Source organism: Pogona vitticeps, chromosome 2 (genome assembly GCF_051106095.1).
Source record: "Pogona vitticeps strain Pit_001003342236 chromosome 2, PviZW2.1, whole genome shotgun sequence".
NCBI lineage: Eukaryota > Metazoa > Chordata > Lepidosauria > Squamata > Agamidae > Pogona > Pogona vitticeps.
The window spans coordinates 100,194,210-100,221,354 of NC_135784.1; the positions used below are offsets into that span (position 1 = coordinate 100,194,210).

The 27,145-nt window shown below is 39.5% G+C and overlaps 1 protein-coding gene across 3 annotated transcripts in view; it reads right to left on the reverse strand.

The window, feature by feature from the left end:
* Window positions 1-230: 230 nt before the first annotated feature.
* Window positions 231-27,145, reverse strand: part of SLC25A48 (solute carrier family 25 member 48) — a 30,711-nt gene continuing 3,796 nt past the window's right edge. Inside the window, exons 2-8 of one of the 3 annotated variants that reach the window (XM_020782778.3) lie at window positions 25,445-25,488; window positions 20,621-20,692; window positions 19,293-19,545; window positions 10,553-10,810; window positions 5,018-5,151; window positions 3,014-3,140; window positions 231-1,953 (exon numbers count right to left, since the gene is read on the reverse strand). In XM_020782778.3, the coding sequence (XP_020638437.1) occupies window positions 3,021-3,140; window positions 5,018-5,151; window positions 10,553-10,810; window positions 19,293-19,545; window positions 20,621-20,692; window positions 25,445-25,488 (881 nt within the window). In that variant the 3' untranslated portion in view covers window positions 231-1,953; window positions 3,014-3,020. Of the gene's footprint in view, window positions 1,954-3,013; window positions 3,141-5,017; window positions 5,152-10,552; window positions 10,811-19,292; window positions 19,546-20,620; window positions 20,693-21,911; window positions 22,592-25,444; window positions 25,489-27,145 lie in introns of those variants that run through there. The other 2 variants (XM_078385713.1, XM_072990130.2) reach the window with 2 other exon arrangements.

Sequence of the window (27,145 nt, forward strand, 5' to 3'; positions counted from 1 at the left end):
AAGCTTATAGTGGGTTATCTGCAAACAGATAATTCCTGTCATGGTATATTGCCACAATATAGTTAGGAAGAGAAAGCTAAAATTGTATGACAAGGGGGAAGATAAAACACTGGATGTACAAATATCCTAAAATATAGGCACCACATAACTAGAAACATCAAGATCTCGAATCTTATACAAGGGTAGAGTAGCAGAGAAGATGACGTATTTTAGAATAATTCCAAGTCAAAGACCATTTATTAATCCTTTTTAATAAGTTTCATTCAAGGGGAATGTATCAGCATGAACATGAAGATTTGGTTCTTAGTTTATAAATCAGTAAGCATGATCCATTTATTGCCAGGTAGGAAGCAGCTGTTTGTAATGGACAGTTTGAGAAATGTACATGGCAGTGTTTCACAAGCAGCAGCACCTGAGCTCCCTGTGTCCATACACACAAATGGCAAAAGAAAAAGAAAAGAAAAAGAAAAAAAGTGATGTACCTCTTTCTCCCAATTTCCTTTTGGTGGCCTCCTTTCCATCTTAGCAAAGTAATGTTTCTTAACAGACAGAGGGGTAAAGAGTTGACATTGTCACTGTCCAGACTGATGATGTGTTAATGTGTCAAGTGGCAGAAGAAACAGTAAGTGAATACTTCCTCTGTGTGCCAGCTATTCATTAATGTTTATACTTTAGTCCTTTGAAAAACTGGCTCATCCTTTTTCTTTATCCTTTCCTGTTTCTCCTCTTCAGTTAAATTACATAACCAAAGTTACACGATTGCATTCACTTAGTACCTGTACCCTGCTGTTTCCGTGTTCAGAGGCTAATCAGAAGCTGATTTTTACCTTGTCTTGCAGTCTCTGCCTCCATCATAACCAGTTCTCCTGCAAGGGGCAGCTAGAGTGAGTCCTGAAATTGGTGACCTCACTTGATTCTCCACACACTACTCCTCTGTTTGCCATTTACTGAGAAGAGCCAACATGTAGTCTAGGAGGCTTTGGCGGCTGCCAGAAGACTTGGATGGACTGCTGACAGACAGTAATTCTGCTTGATTTTTAAAGTGCTTATATCTTCTTATGCTCGATATCTCAAATCAAGCTATACTCCGTTTAAAAAAACATCTGAGTAAGAGACAAATGTGGGAAGGGCAAAAGGCTTTGTCAGAGTGTGATACATTTCTAATGTGGGGAAATCCAATCTGTTGTAGTTGAATGTTTGAAATCTTGCAGAGATTGTTATATTCCTTCTTGTCTTCCAGTACATAGGTTGTCTAATCATAAAGGATATGGGAAAATAGTCTGATCACATTGGAAGTAATTATCTTTGACTTCTCTAGGTAACGGACCATAATTCCAACCTCTTATAGGTGTGCTAGAATGTGACATCAGTGACTAATCCTAGACAAAATGTGTTGCACACTTGGAAAGTTCCAAAAATTACCGTATTAGACAAATGAAAGGTTCTAGATCAAATCAAGCCTGAAATGATTCACTAGAAACAAAACTGAGGCTGTTCTTTGAACATATCATGAGAAGGCAAGATTTACTGGAAAAAAAACAAAGGTAGGAAAAAGTAAAGCAGTAGGGGAGAAAAAAGATCTAAGATGAGATGGATTCACTCAGTAACCAAACCGTCATTTTTAGTTGTTAAGACCTGACCAGGGTTGTTAATGTCAGGACCTTCTGAAGGTCATTCATTCACAGGGTCACTATAAGTCAGAAATGACTTGGAGGCTCATTACAAGAACATATTTTTGCCTGTGGCTTTTAGAACGACGGATCTTGAATCAAGCAGATTCAGTTGATGCATGCTGTTCAGCCATCCACATACCAAATGAATATTTACTCTTCACCACAGAAACGATGACATTTCTTCAGTGCAGTTTCCATATTGGTGATATAAGACCTTGACCAAGCCATTCTGTTGGCTTGGCTCTGGAAACGAAAGGGAATGGACAGGTGCCGGAAATTCCTTAGGAAGAATACAAGAAACAGTTACTGGAAGAACAAAAAAACATATAGACAACAGTGTTTCACAGACTTATTGTAAAAACATGTATGTGGCATGCACATTCATTTACACCCCCCCTTTTTTCCCCAGCACACTCTCTAGTCAGAGTAGTGTTGCAGTAATCTCTTTTTTTAAAGTCTGTGGAACTTCATGCCATTCCTTGGAAGAGCCAAACGTCTTCTTTAGAAATGCGCCATTGATGATGTGAGGAGGGCACCTGGAGTGGCCCCAGCAGGCCGAGTGGCCCTGCTCCACCAGCGCAGAGGAGCCTAGGAGAGAGTGATTCTCTTGCTCCTAGCTATCCCACTACCTGATGCGGGAGAGCTGGAGGAGGATGCAACAGCAGGAGTAAGACAGCAGAAGTTGCAGGACTCAGGGTCATTGTTGTCAACCATATCAGGTTAAGGGGAGATGTGGGAAGAGGCAGACGAACACTGGAAACTCATATTTTGCACCTCTGCAAAATAGAAGATCAGGGGAGCCGCCCCCTCCTGCCCAGTCCCTTTGGCTGTGGAGCCCATGGAATTTTTGGCCTAGGGACTCCGCACCTCCGGGGTACATCCCATGTCTCTTGTACATGGACTGGTGAGACTCATGAGCAATAGACCTATTTTCAGTACCTGTGATCAATCAATCTACTACTACCTTTCCCATGGAAACTAGCAGCAAAATTCGCATTACTTTTAATCAACTAACTGGATTGCATCAGTTGGAGACCATCTAATTCAAATGTATATTTATAGTTGTTCATACAGTATACATGCGTAACAAATCTGGTGGGCTCATTCTTCAGTAGGAACACACACAATTGCACTAATGGTTTATTTTACATTGGTTTCCCTGGGTTACGGTTACTTATGTTTGCATTAAGTTAGGTCATTATGTGAAAGGATGTTCTTTTGCATTCTTGTTTCCTTCACGTAAATGCTTTTGGAGTCATTACCTCTCTTCATGTTATGTTACTTATAAAAATTCCCTCGCTTTAGGCAAGGCCAAGGTCATGAAATCTTGTGTATCTTACCTGGAATTCAAGGATTTGTCTCTGTTTGTTCTCTTAGAGCTTTGAGTGACAGTTCATATCCCAGAAACATAGCAGCACTCATTGGGAATCCCCGCACTGCATTCACTGTGAGACCCCTGAAAAAAACCTGATCAGAACAAGGAAGGAAGGGTTACTCCAAAGAAGTCATAAAGTATTCATATACAGAAAACATTTGGAACAGGTAACAATGAATGGGAATCAGACATTGGGAGGTCTGCATTTTTCTTCACTATTCTGTGAGGGACACAGTAAGTGAAACCAACTCAGATAATTTCCCAGAAACTAATGTTTATTTGCATATATGTTCATTTGTTTTAACAATTTTTTAGCAAAGTATATCCTACTTTTCTTTAAATTATCAGATCTTACTTTCATGGTGAGGCAAATTTCTAGCCACATGGTAATTCTGTACGAAAGGGATTGATCAGGATCAAAGCTCCTGAAACATTGCTTCGCCTTTTCCTAATTTCCAAATGGAGAGGGGGATGACTTAAAAATACTTCTTTAGACCCACCCACTATTTAGCTTCTTCTGTTTTTAAAAGAAGATAACAAATGGAAGTGGGCAACAGCATAGGAGACCCTCAAAACATGTCAACATTGCCTCCACAGTGCAAACTGCACAAGGGAACTTTTTGGAGCCAGTTTTTTCCCCAATAAAATTACATTTGCAGTCTGTGGGTGAAATCCTGTTCCATGAATTCCAATTCCATAAATTCCAATTCTTTCAGCAAACATTCCAAGCTGTTGATGGAATCCCCTTTATCATGGGGAAACCGCTGAAGGCTGCCGGGGTCAGTCTTTAATTTCAAAAAATGGCACTGCCAGTAATGTCATCCCAGTGGTGGTAATTTTTGGAAATTACAGGCTCCTCCAATATCGTAGACCCCAGTGCCTTCCCAGAATAAAAGAGATTCTATGGGAGCCTCGGCAACTTCATGGAGGTGGAAGTAACATATTTTTAATTTCCAAAAAATTTGCCACAGCTGATAGTGTCATGAGTCTCGCACAGCATGTGATGTGCAATAGGGGGTTTGTGTCCCACAGGCTGAATGTAGTCCATCCTCATCAACTGGTGTGCAGCAAAATGCTTGAGATTTAAAAAGCTATGGAATCCCAGTTTATTTATGTTTAACTTGCTCTCTTATTTTTGAAAATTGTTTTTGCCAATTAAAAATTCAGATTTTTTTGCACCAGTGCTAGGGGTTGTGAAGTTCATCAGTCAGAAAGGATCAGTCATACTGAACTGTGTGACATAGGCAACAATATTACAGTACTGAAAAAACTTCAGTGAAGCTATTAGTGTTCTATAGTATTCTATTTATCTGGGATTATAGCTATTAAATGACCTAGTCTACAAGTTTTGTTCTCTTTTCAAACCATCATCCTATCTGGTGGCGACAAACTGGACATGTTAACCATGCATTGCTGTGTTATTTAAATTACAGATGCATTTATAACTAGGACAACTGGCAAAATGGTAGCAAAAGCAACAAGGAGACCTGCAGCAGCTTAAAGACTAACTACCCTGTTTCCCCAAAAATAAGATAGTATGATTTTTCAGGATGCTCATAATTTAAGCCCTACCCCCAAAATAAGCCCCAGTTAAGTAAAAGTCCACCCTCCACCATTGTGCAGCAACCAGAAGATGCCATGACTGCATTTGAATAAACATCTCCTGAAAATAAGCCCTAATGTATTTTTGGAGCAAAAATTAATATAAGACCCTGTCTTATTTTTGGGGAGACACAGTAGTCCATGATGGCATAAGTTTTGGTGGCCTATAGCTTGCTTTATCCAATGAGAATTTCTGGTATATTTACAAGAGTGCAAACGGCGGATGGTATATTTACTAATTTATCCATTTTATTCACCCATATGCTGATTTTCTTCTAGAACTGGGTCAAAGGGTTCTAATTACATAATCAATAGAACATAATTAACATAGTTCATAATAAGAAGAGATTATTTTGGTAGCTCTTACTTTTAGACCCTCATTCTGGTAACTTTGGGAGATGCAATCAATGACTCCTCTGTATTTGTTTAAATAAACCCCATCTGCTTGGAGACGACTCTTTACAACGTCCATAGGAGTAGCAGTCCCCCACGATATTGCCCCTTGAAAAATGGAGAAAACTTATTACAGATACAGAATGGCATTCAGGACTCATTTATTTAAAAGAAAGGTGGAGGTCTTTAGGAAACCAGCAACAGTATAAAAGTTAGATAGAGTTGTAATGATAAATGAAGGTAATCTGAATTTCGCTATCCAGTCCTGTGAATACTTGGGTTGCTTATGTGTCTCATCAGCTCTTCTGTTTGACTCTAGATGATGGTAATGCCTCTAGAACAAGGTTGTCAAATGTAAGCCTTAAGGCCTTATTAGTTATATGGATTTTCCCTTTAACTTATAGGAAGCATGTATACTTTGTATAGTGGTTGTCGTGGGTTTTTCGGGCTCTTTGGCCATGTTCTGAAGGTTGTTCTTCCTAACGTTTCACCAGTCTCTGTGGCCGACATCTTCAGAGGACAGCACTCTGTCCTCTGACAGAGTACAGAGTGCTGTCCTCTGAAGATGCCGGCCACAGAGACTGGCGAAACGTTAGGAAGAACAACCTTCAGAACATGGCCAAAGAGCCCAAAAAACCCACAACAACCATTAGATCCCGGCCGTGAAAGCCTTCGCGAATACATACTTTGTATAGTTCAACCATTATCTGATCTCAAGAAGTTACTAATGGCAGATCAGCATACGTAACCCAGCTTTCCACTGACATTTAACTCAACAGCTTGAAGCAAGTTTAGTAGTCTATGATTCTTGCTGCAGAAGAGAATTTAGGGAGGCAAATGTTGAGAATTAGATTTTGGACATGTCACATGGCATGTCCTAGGGCCAGAAACACTGGAAATGAAATGAAAAGGGACTCTTTGAAAGTGTTTCATTTTGACATTGTCATTTAGGAGTGTACTCACTTTTGTTGCCAGCGGTTTAGACATTAATGTTTGTGTGTTGCATTATTTTGAGGGGACAGCACATTTGCATTGTTATACAAGCTGTATACTCACTGCCGTACACTGTAGCCAAGTGCCATTTCTTCAGTGTTGTCACATGAAAAGATATACTAAAATATTTATGAAATGTGAGGGGATGTTCTCACTTCTGTAATATACTGTATACAGGGTATGTGACAGGCAAGAAAAAAAGAAATTTGGGGAAACAAAGGTAAACAATAGATGTGATTCAATCTGGGAAAGAGATACATGAGAATTCAATATTTTCTATCAAGGATCAATGCATCATATAGATAGGTTTCATAGGATATAATATTTTTATTTAGTCTTGCACCAGATTCTGGGAAATTATTAGACTACAGGGGGGAAAAACTAAAGTATTAAAAGCAGGTCTCCACAGGAACACCATTCAGTTTGGTTTGGTGTTTTGATACAGAACTAGAAATGGGGCATATGGAAAAATGTGTGCTGGTCCATAACCCATCCACAACCCACAATTCACATTGACAATTTTCATCTCATGTGTGAAAAGGTAAGGGAATTTCTGAAGGTATGTTGAAGGTATTTACTAATAATCCCTCCAAAACATAAGGCTAATTTATAACTGAGCATTTCTATTGACTAAGGAGACATCTAAGCTGGTTATTTACTGTGCATGTTACACTTAGTCTTGAATTAAAATTGAATTTAAAAACATCAACTGCAGAGTGCAAAGGTAAGCATGGTTTGAAATAATCTTTTTAGTGGGAAAACTTTTTTTAGATAAGTCACCAGGAGTGATTCAAATTTTGTTCTGTGCAGATATTGCATTTCTCTGTTTTCTGTTCTGTATGATTGCCTGATCCAATACAAGGAGACATTCACTGACAAGTGCCTCTTGCCTCCAAACAGTTTTTTTTAAAAAAGGCTTTAAAGTCAATTCAGATAGGTATTTGTGCTAAGCCACTTCAGAAAAATAAATTAAAAGAAAGAGATTGAAATTGCCAATTAGCATCTTGTCAGATCAAAGGTACTAGTGATTACAGCAAAATGATAAGCTTGTTGTAGTTATCTGGACAATTACAGTGATTTCATCCATGGAAGGCAGCAGGGACCTACTCTAAAAAACTGTGGATCACAGCCAATCTAAGTGTATTTTCTTTACTGTGAAGTTGCATATTGAAAAGCACATTTTAAAAATCTTTTAGATACAATTAATGCAATACTGACAGCTCCAAATGGAATTTATTTGAGATATTAGAAAAATAATGTTTTAAAAAAGTAAAGAAAACTCAGATCTTTGCTGGGTTGAATTTGTTTTCCACAAATTTTTGGAGTAAGAGACTTGTTTAAAATTACAAGCAAGAGATGCTTCATGTTCTTTTAAAACTGTTTCTTCCACTGCAATAAAACAATTGGTGCACTTGTAAAGATGTCTCGGGCCATTTTGCACTTCAGTGGTGGGCATTATGTTCCATTTTTTCTCATAGTTTTTGGCCTATCAGCCAAAATCAGTACATCATAGGGGAAATCCTGTTGCTTAGTGCAGTAAGTGACAACTATAACAGAATCACTGGAACATGCAGAAGAGATGGCTCATTAAATCTCAATTGAGCCAGTGGGCAATAAGGTGCAACTTACTAAGCTAAGCACAAGTGTGTACTTCACAATTGTCCGGAGGGTCATTGTCCTTTGGGAAAACTGTGAGCTAAAATAGGAACTGAGCACTTTAGGATCTCCTGCCATGGGAACTTATTCATCCTTGTTCTGAATTCATTAAAATTGGCTTTCTTAAAATCCAGCGTATATATGTGACTACACTCTGCTTTGGTTTCCTTTGAAATCAAGAATTAGTAGAACATAGTCACTCTCGCCAGCGTTCCCCTTATTGCCACTTCCTCCACCGAGTTGTCTCTACAGGCACTCCTCACTTAATAGCTGAGTTCTGTTCCTATGATTAGGTCATTAAGTGAATTGGTCAATAAGTGAGGAGCAATAATACCATATACAAGGGTAATAAATCACATGCTGTCAAGAAGGGGTGTGGCATGCATTTACAAGGGTTGTAAAGCATCATAAATCTGAGTGGTCATTAAAGGGGTAAATTGTTAAGTGAGGAGTGCCTGTATTGGTTACAGTCATGTCAAGGATAACTAGTTCTCTAGCATATTGATATGGTTAAATATTTGTTGAAATTACAATAACACATTACTTAGGAATATCCTCTGCTTCACGTAGGTGTTTCTAGTACATTGGCCTAGAGGAGTAGCTTTAGGATGATGCCAGTGTTGTGAAATGGTAGACAGTCTTTCAATTAACTGGGTCAGTTATCCAGTAACTATGTTATATTCCAGTGAGCCATTGCCAAAGTACCAAAATTATTGCCTCAATTAAACTTATACTCTTAACTGAATGCCTGCCCTTTAGTAACTGTAAGCAAACATTTAAAAACATCAAAATACCTTGATTTTATAAACTTGAATTCTGTCCTTCAATAGAAATGGCAAGGAGTAATAAAGGTACCTCAGTATAAAAGGATATTATTCTAAAAAGTAATTAAAATATATCTGAGATGTAGAATTAAGCTAAGGATTGTGGCAAGCAACTTTCAATGGAGCTAAAGTCCAGCTGAAAAAGAAAATATAAGCAGAACTGCTCCAAACCCTATACCAATCCAGCGCCTGTCTTCCTTAGTATACTGCCAAAGGACTGGAGATGTGTGTCATTGCTAAAGAGTTAGTTGACTGCTCTGTCTGCAGGCATGTCAGTTATGACTGAAACTTACAAGGGACAAGAAAGCCAGACAGTTCTGTCATTGTTTAGGTAGAGAACGGGGCTTCCACTGAACCTAGTCCATAGTTTTAGCCCAAAACTAAAGGGATTTTTCAACATTCTAAGATTAAAGAAACATTAAGCTAACATGGAATTTTTCCATGTTGTAAATGCATTTACTACATGCTCCCTTTTGACTTCATGTAAAATATAATCAATTCGCTCCTGATGGAAGCCAGCATTTATGTTTACACTGTCATGTCACTACAAATGGGGACATAATGGGATTTGCCCTTGCAAACTCTTCCAGTTTAGCATCCCTGTATATGTGACTTGATCTCCACCTGCTGGTTAATATAACCAGCCTATGAATGTATAATAATTTTTTTTAAAAAATTCTAAAGATAATGGAACTGCTTAGAAATCCCCTAGATTCGTGTTTTTGTTGCTCAGTTGTCATTTCACATGGAAACATAAAATGAATGCAAAATTCCTTATTTAGATTTTTAAATCACTTAGCTCTGAATCATATTTTTTTACTAAATAGGAAGGCTCTGCTAAAACATTTATCCCAGGAGATTTTAACTCTTCACTTAGAATTTGATAAAAAAGAGATTCCTTTCCAAAAGGAAGTTCAGGGGAGCAGAAATTTTAAAGAAATTCTCATACTTGAGATTCAGGATGCAAGTGCGGATGTATGTAAATATGCCCTGGTGGATTTCCATGACGACGTGGGGATTTGAACTGAAGCCTCCTGTTTACAACAATCTGTCTAATACATCACAGTGACTCTTGTATGGAATTATATACAGTATAAATATAGGCTGAATTCCCATAGCGTTTAGCATAAGCCAATTTGTAACTTTCAGACTGTTGCTCTCAGACCAGCCAACTGCCCCGCTGCAGTAATTGGCAGAGAGACTTGGTCTGACAGGCAATTGACTTCATTGGGGGTGGGTTTTGAGGCACAAGGACACATTCAGAGTAGAGTAGGGGAAGGTCTTGCTAGGCCAAGGCGCGCGCACACACACACACACACACACACACAGTGATTTTTTTTAGTTTTTAATTTAATTTTATTATGTTTTTACTGTACATTTTTACTCTTATTTGTTTTGTATCTTTTATATTTTATTTGGTCTGTTGTTATATACCCTTGTCACTATGTAACTGGTATTGTTTACTTTGTTGTAAACCGCCAGAGTGGCCTTGGCTGCCAGATGGGTGGTATAAAAATCAAATAAATAAATATTTTTTTTTCCTTTAATGGGAGCAGAAGGGGATAGAGAAACCATGTGCACAGTCAGCTTGGGGATGGTTGTGCAGTTTTTACTCCCAGATAATGGGTAGGGCTACAGAGTGATACACATCCACACAGTTCAAGCTGGAAGAATTATGGTAAGGGTACTGGCTTTTTGTGTTAAAGAAAAATGAATAAATAACGAGGCATCTCCCCCTGCCCCCAGATAGATTAGTTTGGCTTCCCTCCTCCAAAGCAAATTTGATTAATTATCATAGATGCAAATTATGTAACAAAATAGTTTTTTTCAGTTTAACACATTACAATATAAGTTTGGGTCCCAGTTCTGAGAGACATGCTCCATTCATAATAAATATATAAACACCACATAGACACCACATTACTATTGCTGCTGCTGTTACAGAAAAAAGAATTTCAGGAACGTTGTGCATAAATAACCTAGAATTTAATATAGAAGTAATTGTTTCTGGTAAAGGAGAGCAGAACTGTTCAAACCTGCAACGCCACCAGCCATCCACACAGAAAAGGGACTAGGAGAAAGGCATCCTTCTGGAGTGATCCATCCACAAAGAAATGTGTAAGGGATGAAGTAGAAGCAATATCCGGGAATATCTCGCAGAAGCATTGCAGAGGAACCTCGGTATAATCCTGCAAAACCTTCCTCCCTAAGGATACTGCCCAAACAGTGAACCGGCCCTCTGTAGACAGTCTGTACTGAAAAGCCAGTTGTCCTGTCCTTCAAGTCGAGGTTGGCTGCAGAAGCAAATCAAAACAAATGCTCAATATCCAAAACCAATAATTCTGCAGAATTTTGTTTCACGTGCTTGTTTGTTGTTTGTTATTTTTCTATCTGGTTAAAGGCTGCATTATCAAACATTATTCAGCAGAAAATACATGTTTCCCACATCCTGTGTAGATGCAGCCTATTGTTGTTGTTATGGGCTATCAAGTGATCTCCAACTTATGGCAACCCTACATATGAGTGGCCTCTGTACAGTATGTACACTCTTTACTCGTATATAAAGAATATCTTATGCCTATAATTATTGATTGGATTTATGCCTCCCACCAAATCCTTAGTAAGAAACATCCCTTTGTCTGGTGTACACATTTTGATGTAGGTGTATGTGTAAACATTCTCACACAGAATTCCTAAAGTATTTTGCCATTTTGGGGTTGGAGGAGAGGTTTACTTATTAAAATTTCTAATAGGATTCTTGGGGCTGCAAAACTCTGGTACACCCAATGTCAGTAAGCTTCTCCAAGACCAAAGAAACCTGTAAGGTTTGGGGTGTCGTACTTCAGACAATATAACATATTGAGACAAAAAAAGGAGTCCTGTGCTGTATTTTGATAAGCCACAAGGCCAACAGGCAGAAACTGCATATGCTACTTAGTCAGCAGACTAGTCCCATTTATCAGTGGTGGGACACTGGGAATTTCTGTGGGTTAAGGAAATTAAAGACCCATTGACTTTAAAGTTAACCTACTCTTAACCTGACTCTTACCCTTCTGCCGACCTTCAATGTACTATCATTTCTTTGGGGTCAGAAAATACCCCAATAGTCACTCAATGCAAGTAACAGGGGTATCAGTGAAAGCTATTTATCCCCAGGGTCTGTGTATGTACTCCCCAAGGGCATCTGGTCAATCACTATGGAAGATGCTAGGTTAAATTGACCTTTGATGTGGCAGAGTTCTTTTCATGTTCTTATGTTATCATCTTTGGTTCAAAACATGTTGCCAAACAGAGACAATGTTGGAGATTTATGGTGGGCTTTTCTGCCTCTATCAATATATTCTTCTGTACCTCTATATCTCCACTGAGATGAAGTGTTTCCTGTCCCACATATAGATTTCTCAGGAGATAGATAAAGTGGTCAGGCACTCCCATTTCTTTAAGGAGTTGCCATAGTTTGCTGTGGTCCACACAGTCAAAGGCTTTTGCATAGTCAATGAAGCAGAAGTAGATGTTTTTCTGGAACTCTCTGGCTTTCTCCATAATCCAATGCATATTAGCAATTTGCTCTCTGGTTCCTCTGCCCCTTCGAAATCCAGCTTGTACTTCTGGGAGTTCTCAGTCCACATACTGCTGAAGCCTAGCTTGGAGGATTTGGAGCATAACCTTGCTAGCGTGTGAAATGAGTACAATTGTATGGTAGTTGGAGGATTTTTTGGCACTGCCCTTCTTTGGGATTGGCATGTAGACTGATCTTTTCCAATCCTCTGGCTGAGTTTTCCAAACTTGCTAGTTGTTGTAAGCCACCTAGAGTGGTCATATTTGACCAGATAGGCGGGGTATAAATAAATAAATAAATAAATAAATAAATAAATCAATCAATCAATCAATAAATAAATAAATAAATAAATAAATAAATATTGAGTGTAGAACCTTAGCAGCGTCATCTTTTAAGATTTTAAATAGTTCAACTGGAATGCCATCACCTCCACTGGCCTTGTTGTTAGTCATGTGTGACATCCACCCTGTGCCCTCTATGTTTCCCACAAACCACAGGCCCACACTGGTGACATTCTTTCACTGACAGCAGTGGATTTCTTTTATCCACAGTGTAAATTATTTTACTCAAACACTGGCTGCCAACAATTGGCAGTTTTTATTAAAGTTACAGATGTTCTTTATTTAGTTACTCAAAACCACCATCATTGAAATTGTATCTATTGTTTACTTAACTGCAGTTTAACCAACTTATGCAACTTGTTACAGCTCATACTTCTAACTTTGTATATCTAGCTCTGTCTGCAAATCTCTCTATTTCATTTCTCTCACTCTCTCTAACTATCCCTAACTGACGCAACTGACTCCCTCACAAGACTCTGCCTCCACTCCTCCTGTCCTCCCATTGGCCCATGCAAATGAGGTTCCGATGCAATTGACAGGAGTGGGTGACACGGGCATCTGCCACACCATGATTTCTAAGGCCCACTTGACTTCACTCTCCAGGATGTCTGGCTCAAGGTCAGCAACTACATTGTCTGGGTTGTCCGGGCTATCCAAATCTTTCTGGTATAATTCCTCTGTGGATTCTTGCCACCTCTTCTTGGTGTCTTCTGCTCCAATTGGGTCCCTCCCATTTTTGTCCTTTATCATGTCTATCTTTGGACAAAATGTTCCTTTAATAGTTCCAATTTTTTGAACAGATCTCTGTTTTTTCCCCTTTCTATTATTTTCCTCTATTTCTTTGCACTGTTCATTTAAGAAGGCCCTCTTGTCTCTCCTTGCTATTCTTTGGAAATCCGCATTCCATTTTCTGTAACTTTCCCAATCTCCCAGGCATTTTGTTTCCCTTCTCTTCTCTGCTATTTGTAAGGCCTCGTTGGACAGCCACTTTGCTTTCTTGCATTTCCTTTTCTTTGGGATGGTTTTTGTTGCTGCCTCCTGGACAATGTTACGAGCCTTTATCCATAGTTCTTCAGGCACTCTGTTCACCAAATCTAGTTCGTTAAATCTGTTCTTCACTTCCACTGTGTATTCATAAGGGATTTGGTTTAGATTATACCTGAGTAGCCCAGTGATTTTTTCTAGTTCTAACTGAATATTATAAAACAGCTAAATTATAAATTTTGTGTCTATGTGTGTGTGTTTAGTCGTTTAGTCGTGTCCGACTCTTCGTGACCCCATGGACCAGAGCACGCCAGGCCCTCCTGTCTTCTACTGCCTCCCGGAGTTGTGTCAGGTTCATGTTGGTTGCTTCGCAGACACTGTCCAGCCATCTCATCCTCGGTCGTCCCCTTCTCCTCTTGCCATCACACCTTCCTAACATCAAGGTTTTTTCCAAGGACTCTTTTCTTCTCATGAGATGGCCAAAGTACTGGAGCCTCAGCTTCAGGATCTGTCCTTCAAGTGAGCATTCAGGGTTGATTTCCTTTAGAACTGATAGGTTTGTTCTCCTTGCAGTCCAGGGGATTCTCAAGAGCCTCCTCCAGCACCACAATTCAAAAGCATCAATTCTTCGGCGGTCTGCTTTCTTTATGGTCCAGCTCTCACTTCCATACATCACGACAGGAAAAACCATAGCTTTGACTATTCGGACTTTTGTTGGCAAGGTGATGTCTCTGCTTTTCAAGATGCTGTCAAGATTTGTCATCGCTTTCCTCCCAAGAAGAAGGCGTCTTTTAATTTCAGGGCTGCTGTCTCCATCTGCAGTGATCATGGAGCCCAGGAAGATAAAATTTGACACTGCCTCCATATCTTCCCCTTCTATTTCCCAGGAGGTGATGGGACCAGTGGCCATGATCTTAGTTTTTTTGATGTTGAGTTTCAGACCGTTTTTTGCACTTTCCTCTTTCACTCTCATTACAAGGTTCTTTAATTCCTCCTCACTTTCTGCCATCAGAGTGGTGTCATCTGCATATCGGAGGTTGTTGATATTTCTTCCGGCAATCTTAATTCCGGCTTGGGTTTCTTCCAGTCCAGCCTTCCGCATGATGTATTCTGCATATAAGTTAAATAAGCTGGGGGACAATATACAGCCTTGCCGTACTCCTTTCCCAATTTTGAACCACTCAGTTGTTCCATGACCAGTTCTAACTGTTGCTTCCTGTCCCACATATAGGTTTCTCAGGAGATGGATAAGGTGGTCAGGCACTCCCATTTCTTTAAGAACTTGCCATAGTTTGCTGTGGTCCACACAGTCAAAGGCTTTCGCATAGTCAATGAAGCAGAAGTAGATATTTTTCTGGAACTCTCTGGCTTTCTCCATAATCCAGCGCATGTTGGCAATTTGGTCTCGAGTTCCTCTGCCTCTTCGGAATCCAGCTTGTACTTCTGGGAGTTCTCGGTCCACATACTGCTGAAGCCTACCTTGTAGGATTTTGAGCATAACCTTGCTAGCGTGCGAAATGAGTGCAATTGTACGGTAGTTGGAGCATTCTTTGGCACTGCCTTTCTTTGGGATTGGGATGTAGACTGATCTTTTCCAATCCTCTGGCCACTGTTGAGTTTTCCAAACTTGCTGGCATATTGAATGTAGCACCTTAACAGCATCATCTTTCAGGATTTTAAATAGTTCAACTGGAATGCCATCACCTCCACTGGCCTTGTTGTTAGCCAGGCTTTCTAAGGCCCACTTGACTTCGCTCTCCAGGATGTCTGGCTCAAGGTCAGCAACTACATTGTCTGGGTTGTCCAGGATATCCAAATCTTTCTGATATAATTCCTCTGTGTATTCTTGCCACCTCTTCTTGACGTCTTCTGCTTCTGTTAGGTCCCTCCCATTTTTGTCTTTTATCATGTTCATCTTTGCGCAAAATGTTCCTCTAATATGTCCAATTTTCCTGAACAGATCTCTGGTCTTTCCTTTTCTGTTATCTTCCTCTATTTCTTTGCATTGTTCATTTAAGAAGGCCGTCTTGTCTCTCCTTGCTATTCTTTGGAAGTCTGCATTCAATTTTCTGTAACTTTCCCTAGCTCCCTTGCATTTTTCTTCCCTTCTCCTCTCTGCTATTTCTAAGGCCTCGTTGGACAGCCACTTTGCTTTCTTGCATTTCCTTTTCTTTGGGATGGTTTTTGTTGCTGCCTCCTGGACAATGTTACGAGCCTCTATCCAAAGTTCTTCAGGCACTCTGTCCACCAAATCTAGTTCCTTAAATCTGTTCTTTACTTCCACTGTGTATTCATAAGGGATTTGGTTTAGATTATACCTGAGTGGCCCAGTGGTTTTTCCTAATCTCTTCAGTCTAAGCTTGAATTTTGCTATGAGAAGCTGATGATCAGAACCGCAGTCAGCTCCCGGTCTTGTTTTTGCTGACTGTATAGAACTTCTCCATCTTTGGCTGCAGAGAATATAATCAATTTGATTTCGATATTGCCCATCTGGTGATTTCCATGTATAGAGTCGCCTCTTGTGTTGTTGGAAAAGAGTGTTTGTGATGACCAGCTTATTCTCTTGACAAAACTCTATTAGCCTTTGTCCTGCTTCGTTCTGAACTCCAAGGCCAAACTTCCCTGTTGTTCCTTTTATCTCTTGGCTCCCTACTTTAGCATTCCAGTCCCCTAGAATGAGAAGAACATCTTTCTTTGGTGTCAGTTCTAGAAGGTGTTGTAAATCTTCATAGAATTGTTCAATTTCAGTCTCCTCAGCAATGCTGGTTGGTGCATAAACTTGGATTATTGTGATGTTGAATGGTCTGCCTTGGATTCGTATTGACATCATTCTATCATTTTTGAGATTGTATCCCATTACAGCTTTTCCCACTCTTTTGTTGACTATGAGGGCTACTCCATTCCTTCTACGGGATTCTTGCCCACAATAGTAGATATGATAATTATCTGAGCTGAATTCGCCCATTCCTGTCCATTTTAGTTCGCTGATGCCCAGGATGTCGATGTTTATTCTTGCCATCTCCTGTTTGACCACCTCCAGCTTCCCAAGGTTCATAGATCTTACATTCCAGGTTCCTATGCAGTATTTTTCTTTACAGCATTGGACTTTCCTTTCACTTCCAGGCACGTCCACAGCTGAGCGTCCTTTCGGCTTTGGCCCAACCACTTCATTAGCTCTGGAGCTACTTGTACTTGTCCTCCACTCTTCCCCAGTAGCATGTTGGACGCCTTCCGACCTGAGGGGCCCATCTTCCAGCGTCATATCTTTTAGCCTTTTGTTTCTGATCATGGGGCGTTCTTGGCAAAGATACTGGAGTGGCTTGCCATTTCCTACTCCAGGTGGATTGCGTTTAGTCGGAACTCTCCACTATGTCCTGTCCGTCTTGGGTGTCCCTGCACGGCATAGCCCATAGCTTCTCTGAGTTACTCAAGCCCCTTCACCACGACAAGGCAGCAATCCATGAAAGAGTTTGTGTCTATACTAAACCCTTTTTTCTGTCTTTGTGAAGATTTTATGAAAATTCTTGTCTCTGGAAAAAAGGTCAAGCCACATAACATTCACACAGTATGACAACCTTTTCTTGGCTTGATTGTGATATTTTGATGTTGTTACATAAATTAATGGTTACTACTAATTATTAAGATTGCTGCTTTATATATCATTCTGGCAAGTGTACTATATTTCACCAAGATGCAATCTTCCTTCTTCATTGCATAACTGACTTGAACTGCATTGCTTAGAACAGAGAAGGACACTCTCCAGAGAGATCATCTCTGGACCTTGGACAGACAAACCCACTTGTGCAACCTCCACTTGACAACAATTCTGCATTAAAAGAAACACGCACACAAGAGGCCTCTTGCACCTGCTTGTGGCCAAAAATATGTTTAAAAACATTTAAAAACAGACAGTATGATGGCGGGGGAGCCTAAAGGCTGTTTCACTAAGTTTGCTCAAAAAATTCTCATGCCCCATATATGACACAAAGAACACCTTAAGCCCTCAAATTGTTTTCAGTTTTCAACAATAGCAGCAGCAAATGTTTGTTGATTATAGCAAAAAGTAATAACACAAAAGAACAAATAATAAAGACAAAAATGTTGTAGTACCTTAATTGTCTTTTTAATTTTCTTTGTTTTTGCCTGTAATGCTTGCACAGACTAATACGACTACCTCTTCTGAAATTACAAGAGTGCAAGTGTGTGTGTGTGTGTGTGTGTGTGTGTGTGTGTGTGTGTGTGTGTGTGTGTGTGTGTGTGTGTGTGTGTGTGTGTGTGTGTGTGTGTGTGTAGTTTTGGGAGTCTTGGAATGCTTGGGGGGGCCTTCCTGTTACCTACCCTGGCATAGAGATTAACTGCATCTAGATGTTTGATGTTAGAAGGAGAGACTAGATGCCCAGGCCTTCAGGCATATTGAAAAGCAGTGCAATTGATATATACTGTATAACCCATTTCAATTCATCACTCACATCCACATAACCATAGTTACAACCCTACAGTTGAAAACAGTCTTTTAATTGTTGGGTGGGCTAAATCCAACTGCCGATCCTAGCTAAAACACTGGACTTGAATGAATGGGACTTGTTAAATCAGCTCATATATTTTATAAATCCCATTGATAAAATGGATCTTTTCTGTTTTGGACTAACGGTTGAATGTAACCAAATGACTATACAGAACACAGACAGAGTTCTGACTCCTATCCTCTGATGATGCCAGCCACAGAGACTAGCGAAACGTTAGGAAGAAAAAAACTTCCAGAACATGGCCAACCAGCCTGAAAAACCCACAACAACCATTGGATCCTGGCCGTGAAGTCTTTGAGAATACATCAAATGACTATAATTTAAATGTCACTTCTTCAGCCAGTTAGGTAAGGCATCTGTCACAAAGGGTACGTGGTACCATGTTACATTTAACATTAATAGTGTTAACCATTAAAAATCCACAGATCTACAGAACTCAGGTAATTTTTAAATACAATTCATTTGATTTGCAAATCAAATAATTCTGTGTGTCTATGTGTAGGAGATTTGTTTCACCCAAAGGAGGAATCAAATGGAATCAGACTTAATCCAGTACTATAGAAGGGACTTTACTTGCAATCAAAAACTGTAATTTCTGTATATTATTGAAAGGAATGGTTTTTAAAAACGTGAACCATATTTTGCTCTGCTACAGTATGAACAGTCCACAATACTGTACATATTAACTCACTATTAAGCCCATTGTATCTAAACAGGTATTCTATTCAGTCATTTTGTGTATGGACGGAACACACATTAAAAGAGGGCATGCTAGCTCTGCACTTTCCATCAACACATATGAAAGCCACAGTCTGAAGAACAGGAGGCTGATGTATCTGTGTAGCCGTTCCCTGTGAACTAGAATCCTGCTTCCAGATAAATTCTTACTTCATAAATTCAATATGAACCAAATAGCCAAAAATTTCCCATTCCAAGTTAATTGAATTGGATTTCATCTTATCTTATGTGCCATCAAGTTGGAACCGACTTACAGTGCAGTGACCTTAATAGTACTTTCAAGATAAGTGAGGTATTTAAGGGGTGGTTTTACCACTTCCACCCATCCCTTCCATGAGATTCCATAGCTGAGCGGGGTTTCAAATGCAGGTCTCCTGAATCCTAGTCTATTGCTGTATCCACTACACCATACTGGGTATCCCAGATTGGATTTACTAAACTGTACACCATTTTCTACTATTTTTCCATCATATAAATCAGTTTATCACATTTTCTTATATCAATATAGATACACGATTCTATTCTATTCTATTCCTGTTCTGTTTTGCAGAATGATCATAGATAGAAGAAATTACTCTGAAGCATAAACCCAGATTTTTAAAAACCCACAGAAACATGAGATACTTACCTGCCAGAAATGTTTGTGTCTGCATCTGTAGCCTTATTTTGACCAGGTCAACTGGACCACCAATTCCTACAGAAAAAGCCCCTGTTGTCATGCTTGCTAAAGCCAAGTCTGTGAGTGCAGGGGGCTGATTAGGATTCCCATAGCGATATTGGCTAATGAGCCTTTGGGTATTGCTGAAGACACCAAATACCACTGAGTTGTAGACAGCGATGCAAACTAGTGGAAAAGACATTCCCTTAAAGAAGCCAGCAATCTGCAGGTGAAACAGGACAGGTATGCAATCAAAATAGTTCTAATTGTCCCTCTAAGAAAGCATTCAAATAGCAGCATTATTAGGACAACACAACTCTATATTATATAGACGTCTAACATTGTGTTTATGTTCAGCAGAGTATATTTTCTTCCCTTTTCAGCAAACGTTTTGTTTCATTAAATTAGCTGAACAAGGAAAGGTATGTCTCCCTTCGATTCTAATTATTTTTATATTAGCATAGTAGGAAGGAAGCAGCGTCAGGGGAGGATCGGGCACACAAATTGCAGCCATTGTTAATTGTGGATTTTAGATCGTTCTTGCAGTTGCACTTTAAGAGGGAAAGGGTTCACTTCAGAAGAAGAGAGTGAAGTTTGAATGAAACAACATTAATTCTTCTGTTTATGCTATAAAAGGAGGTAAACTATTTTGATGCAAACATACTTTCAGAAATACAAGTATTTAGAAATAAAATCTTTCTTTTATTCCAGGTTGGGAAAAAAATAATTTTTGAAATATTTTGAAGGTTTTCTTTTTAATTCTTCAGAATTACATATTGTACTGTAGCCACTGATAGCCCCGAAGAGAAGCCTTTATTCTACAGTGATTTGCCACTGATGATGACATCATCTCCATTGTGCACAAGGAACTGTGCAACAGGATTTCAGCCTAGAAGTTCTAGAGCTTCAGTGCTGTGAGCCCTGGATTCACTGTATCGATGCTAGCTCCTCTGTGCACCCATGCTTCTTTACATAAGGAAGACGTGACATTTGAAGCTTTCCCTAATTTCATTCAGTGCAGTGCAGACAGAATTAATTGAGGATGCTGAAGGGCATTTGAACAACGTCCAGCTCTTTCTGGATGACCATATTCCCAATACATACTGTGTTTAGTTACTTCAGATCACAGTGTTAAGCAATTAATGTTTACTGTCTCTACTTGCACAAACTTTATTGGTCTGAAGAAGTTAAAGTTTTCTTATCTGTCAGTGGTAGGACTCAGAAGGATAGTTTGTCAAGTCACATATTTAAACCTTCTTCCTTCTCTTGATATACATCAAACAAAACAATGTACTTACACATTCATTTCTGTACACAGTGAGGACACAATTAAATGTGCTGCCATAACCTTGTCCAGCTTGTAAGCGAGTCTGCAGGAGAACACAATTAAGAAATATAATCAGAATAGTAAGCTCTCAGTTGAATAAGAGTGTGTGCCTTGGAAACAATGCACACTTTATCTGACTATAATTCCTGCTTTGTTCCAAAGGGGGGGAAAAACATGGCAATGGGGCAAAAAATGTCCATTGTGCTTTTTTCGCATTACCATAAACAAATCTAAGCCATCTCCAAACACAGTGGTCAAAATTCAATATAGCAGTGAGAATTATGCAGGATCTTTAATGGGGATTCTGAGAGCCATTGCAGAGTAGTGGGTAGTTATGGACTAAGACTTGTGTGACTTCAAATCCCCACTCGGCCATGGATATTTGATTTAAACTGAAACTCATGAGAGGATGGCAGTAGTGAAAGCACTGTTTAAATACCTCACTTATCTTGGAAACATTGCTATTGTTACCATAAGTCAAAACTAATTTGACAGCACATCACATTGTGCATACTACTAGGGATTAGCCTTGTAGTGTCAAATCTCTGTGGACTGTATGAGCTTCCAAAGTTGCCATCATGTCACTATGCCCTTTACAGGTGAACTAAATTCAGTTTTAGTCCTGACTCCTACACAGAGGAAGCCCACTGAAAGGAATGGGACTTGTTAATCACAACCAGAGTGAAAGGGGTGGGTAAGAAGCTAGTGATAATGGCAGGGAAGAGTTGGGGAGAAAGGGATCTATGTGACATGTACAGCTGAAACTTTCCTGGGACAATAAAACATTGCCCTGTGAATGGTGACAGCAGTTTAAATCCAAGGTGCAATATAGAAAAGTTCGCATAAACTTTCATGTGCTCTTGACCAAAGAAAGGACAGAATCTCTCTTTCCCTCTCCCTCTCTCTTATGCAGTCACAGACCCAACTTAAAGAAAGGGAGGAATCTTACACAGAATCACATGGTAAATTGACAGAAGGCCTAAAAGGAACTTGAACTCAAACTGCTATCTGGGAATGCATGCAAAATGAACAAGAAAAACAATGTATGTGGAATTCGGCACCAGTATTACTTTAACTTCTGTAGTTTATTATCTTCCCAGTCTGTTAACAGATTAGTTATTCAAGAATTAATTAAAAGCTACCATGCAGGGCTGAGGACTAGCATATGTGGAAACTAAAATGCATAGTTATTCATCCACAAACATAGACTATAAGAGCAATATAATGTAGCCACATTAAAATCCAGAACATGCTTGAACTACCTTTGAAATTCCTCTTATTCACTGACCATCACATTAATTTCTTCTTTGCTGGCAGATCTTGTAGTGGGCTCAAAGTGTTGCAAAGAGTCTCAAGTATTCATTTTGAACATGGTCTACATGGCTTACTTGTTGGATTCAAGAGACCTGCTGTACTGGAACATAATCCACATTCAATACACTCAGCCATTCAGCACTGTTCCCCATTCTCACTCCCTTACTCCTCAGGATGCGCCTTTGCTGTGTTCAATCAGCAAATGCTGAATAACTCTATGACTCCACTTTTTAATTCACTCTTTTGAACCTTTCCCTTCCCCCTACCGATTTGGACACGTAACAAAGCTGCCTCGTTGCTATTCTCAAGCTGGATCCAGATCCAAGGGCAAAGAAAGTGCCAGCTTGACAGTTGTCTTTTAAGTATTGAAAGATGCGTTGCTTGTTTCTTGGCAGTGCTCTAGCCAAAGTAGAAAACGTAGCAAAAATGTTCCCAGAAGATCTATTGTTGGCTTCTAGCACGAACTACCAGCAATGACACTAAAACCATCACTTTGCCAGAACTGGAAGGCATACATTCCTTCAGCACTTACTTCCAGGGAAATTCACGGACAACACAGCAAATTGGAGATACACAAATGCGATCAGTGCCCTGGCACCGTTGCTACAGGAAGGGGATTCATTCAATCAAACACTGTACTGCAGTGCTTTTTGCTTTAGAAGCAAAAGCATACACAGCCACAGCCCAGTTCATGAGAACTGAGCTCCTCTGACACTGGAACAGCTTCCAGAAATACCCTGCCTCTGAAGATAGATGGCGTTGTCTCCGTCACAGTGTGTGAAGGCCCAAACGATGGGAATAGGTTCTCATAACAAGCTCAGGTCCAGTCCCCCATTTGACTTTGTGGGGCTTCTTTCTCATCTGTAATGTCAGGGTACATTGAAATGATCCTTCTGATGCACTCCAAACAATCCCAAAGCTGGTTTGCATTGGCTTGCTGATTCTGCATATACTTTGTGCCTTCTTTGGGATTATTTTCAAACCATGGTAGCCAAAAGGAAACTACAGTATTGAAAGAATTGCCCAAAGGAATTAACAGCAATATTGGCATTTTAACCACCAGGCCACCAATATAAACTTCTACATCGTAGGATTCTGGCCATTATTTTTAGCATGCAGGCCATCATACCCGACCTTCATGTTAGAAACAATGGCCAAAATCCTACACTGACATAAGTGTAATAGCACAAATCATGGCAGAAAAATTGCTGTTAATTAAAGAGTTATTTCTTGCACTCTTTCTTATGTTCCACTTGCACAAGTTGGCACATGAGAAGAATCACGAACAACAACTTAATCAGCAATTTGCCACTGTGAATTACTTCCGGTACATACACCAGTGTAAATACTAAATAGAATTCTGATGAAAATGAAAGGCAGTTATTCTACATGCATAAAGTTCTATAGCTTTTCTTTGTCTTGAATAATATAGGTTATCCTGTTAATTATGGATAGGGTCCCTTCTCCAAATGTATATGTCCCACCTCCCTGTTTGAACATTGAGAAGAAAAAGAAGCAAAGTATTGTGATCTGAAAACCTCTTCCAGTGTTTCTGTGGCAGATTGATGCTAAATCTGATAAAGAAGAGGAGCAAGGCCAGTGGAGTCAGCAATCCTGAAAAGTTTATCAGTCTTATGTGAGTGTACAAAACAATATTTTAGCAAGGCAGTATGTTGAATGAGAATATGCTTCCACATATCTGCATTTTCCATCCAGGCTGTGCTTGAGATGGCATAGTCTGCACAGGCATCTTTCACAAGTCACAAAGAATTACCAAGGGGTTGTTGAGGGTTTTTTGTGCTCTTTGGCCGTGTTCTGAAGGTTGTTCTTCCTAACGTTTTGCCAGTCTCTGTGGCCGGCATCTTCAGAGGACAGCACTCTGTCTTCTGAAGATGCCGGCCACAGAGACTGGCGAAACGTTAGGAAGAACAACCTTCAGAACACGGCCAAAGAGCACAAAAAACCCACAACAACTATTAGATCCCGGCCATGAAAGCCTTCACGAGTACAATTACCAAGGGCTCGTGACTGTGGTCTGCTACTCCTTTGATAGCTGTCTGATCACAGCAACTAGTTATGTGAACAAATAATGTATAACATTAAGCCCTCCGCCGGCCATAGGGCACAAGACTGAATCTGTGGGCTCTGAGGCGTGCAGTAGAAAACTACATTACAACAAGAGGAGATCTCATAGACATATCCCACTGGGTATTCCAAATGATATAATTTTTACTATGACTATTTCTTAAATCTTCAAAATTACTCCTATGTGTATTTGTTTCCCCTTGTTAATGATAGTATAAAATCAGTTATTTTTTAAAATGCTTGTCATAGCAGTAAAGTATAACACAACATCAAAAGGAATGATAATAGGGAGATGTTAAACTCCATCTTTATGGGCATCAATACTGAATCATTATTTCAGGATTGCCTTGAAAGGAGACAGATATTTGACTAAAAATACACAGGGTGGGGTTCAATGCTGTCTTAATTTTATTATACTCAGGAGGACCTATTGACTCCTGTAAATAGTTGAAGGTTTGAGGTACTCATATATTCAGTAGTACAGATTGGGTGAAGCCCTCACTGAAAATCAGTGTGACATGTTCATTATAACTAACTTAATCTTGCTGACTTTACAAGAGTTTAGCATTCCCAACCTGGCATAGATCTGTTACATTTCTACCTAACCCAGGGCAGTATTCTGTGTATTCTCTTCCAGTTTCTCTTCCAAATGCCCTTCACTTCAAAAAGGAATCCATACCATAGGTGTGTTCAGCTATAATCTGAAGGCCAAATGATGTAGTAACCCTGCTAAAGTTAAGGATACATGCATCTGATTGATGAGAGGATGAGAACAGTACCTTTGAACCTTGTAATTACTGTAGTTGTATACTTTTTCTCTTTAAAAACAGGTCTTTATTCTGTTCTTTATCATTTAAAAAATTCTCTTGCCCTGACAGCGAAGTATGCAGTAAGAGTACCAGAATATATCATGCTATGAAGTCAAATTATGCCACCCGTCCAAGGTTCTCCCTATGAAACACTGGAGATGGGCCATAAAAACCTTTCATATAATTTTTATTGCGTCAAAATGATAAAACAATAAAATAATAAAATAAGACATGCCTTCCAATGAATTCTAAATTGCCAATACAGTAATATTGTATTTCTAGGACAAGAAAATTGCATGTCAAAGGCAGAGAAAGGTCCTCCTGTTATACCACATGAATGCAATATATTGTTGTGTACAATCTGGGGAGGAGGAGAACTAAAGTGAATTGAAAGATTGTGAATGTTCAACTGTGCAACAATTGGAATAGTGTGTGTGTGTTTTCCTGGTTTCGACTGATTATGTGTGAAGATATCTCACTACAAAGAACTTCACCTTTTTTCATAGAAGTGGATTACATCTTGTATATTGGGATACATAAAACAGAAAATAAAATTTTAAAAAGCTCCCGCCATCTATCGTATTTACCTTTACTGTGTCCAGAGGATGTCCCACGAGTACTGCTGCAGCTCCTGAGAATTGAAATAAAGCAATTGTATGAGAAACAAACAAACAACAAAGAAAATATCTTGCTTTTAACCTCAAGGAATGATGCGATCTCAAGGAACTATAGCTCTCTGTGTTGTAAATTCCCAACCAGGTCCGGCGGCAGAATTCTGTAAACTGAAGGAATGATCATTGCAGAATCAGATTGGAAGAACTGCAAGTCAACAAAAAAAGAGTATTTTCTTAGGGGAGTTCTGAGGAAAGTGGAAGGATGAAGAACCTGTGGCCCCCAAGATGCTAGTGCCCTCCAATTCCCATCAGCTGCAACCTACATTAAAGATGATGGAAATCAGACTCTAGCCACAAGGCCCCACTCTGAAAAATTAAGGAAGAAATCAAACAGCTACTAAAGAGGAGAATGGCCCAGCACAGGAGGGGCAATGGCTCAGGACCACAATCAGCAGTGTTCCTTCATTTGAAGGACAAAGGGCACACATTTGATGACCAAGATGTACTCATTCTCGATCATCCCGGAGTGTAGGACACACAACAATTGGCTTAAGTTAAAGGAGGCCAGGCTTTGGTTGAATACCAGGAAAAACATCGTAACTGTTAGAGCAGTACGACAGTGGAATCAGTTACCTCGAGTGTTGGTGAGTGCTCCAACACTGCAGGCATTCAAGAAAAACATAGATAATCACCTGGCAGATATGCTTGCTTGCTTGCTTGCTTGCTTGCTTGCTTGCTTGCTTGCTTGCTTTATTTATTTATTTATTTATTTATTTATTTATTTATTTATTTATTTATTTATTTATTTATTTATTTATTTATTTATTCATTCCTCACACCATCTGGCAACCTGGACACTCTGGGCAGCTTTGATTGTATCCCTGCATTGAGCAGGGGTTTGGACTTGATGGGCTTGTAGGCCCCTTCCAACTTCACTTTTCTATGATTCTATGATTTTGGACCAAGAAGGTAGGTGGTTTGAGAGAGGGGTCAGGGAGGCCATATATGTGCATATAGAAAATCCCTCACTCAACAGGGGTGGAGGCCTTATGTAGATACAATCTGTCTCCTATTTATCATGCTGCCCTTTCACCTGTCCTCAGAAAGATCAGAACCACACACCAGAATGCCACTGTTAACAGCCATTAATGACCCATGACAATTGGTGGAAAAGGACTGCAGAAGTGGGATTATCCCACACCCCAGTCCTTTGTCTGGAAGAGGATGGTATAGGGATACCAGCTCTCCTCAGACTGAAGAAGCTACCTGGATGAGTAGTGAAACATTTCAGCCTGACAAGAAAGAAGTCCATTTGCCCTGACACAATCTTTATTTTAGGGCAAGATGGACAAAGTGAAACCTGTGGGCTACCTATGGCAGCCTTTGCCTTTCCCAGAGCTCATAATGCAACAATTTATTTGAATAAAATAATGTCAAATAACACTCCTGGAAGATTTGAGGTGAGCATTTTTTATAGTCTCTGTCACCCTCCCTAGATATCTTTCATGCCTGAAATAGACATTGCTTCATTGAAAGGTTTGAAACAATGATTACATCTTTGGCTTGGATTAGGGATTATATCAGGCTGCTGATTTAGTATTTTTTTTTAATGTACTGGTTTCAACTTTTCCATATCTGGAATCAAAATTACTGTATTTTTTGCACCATAAGACT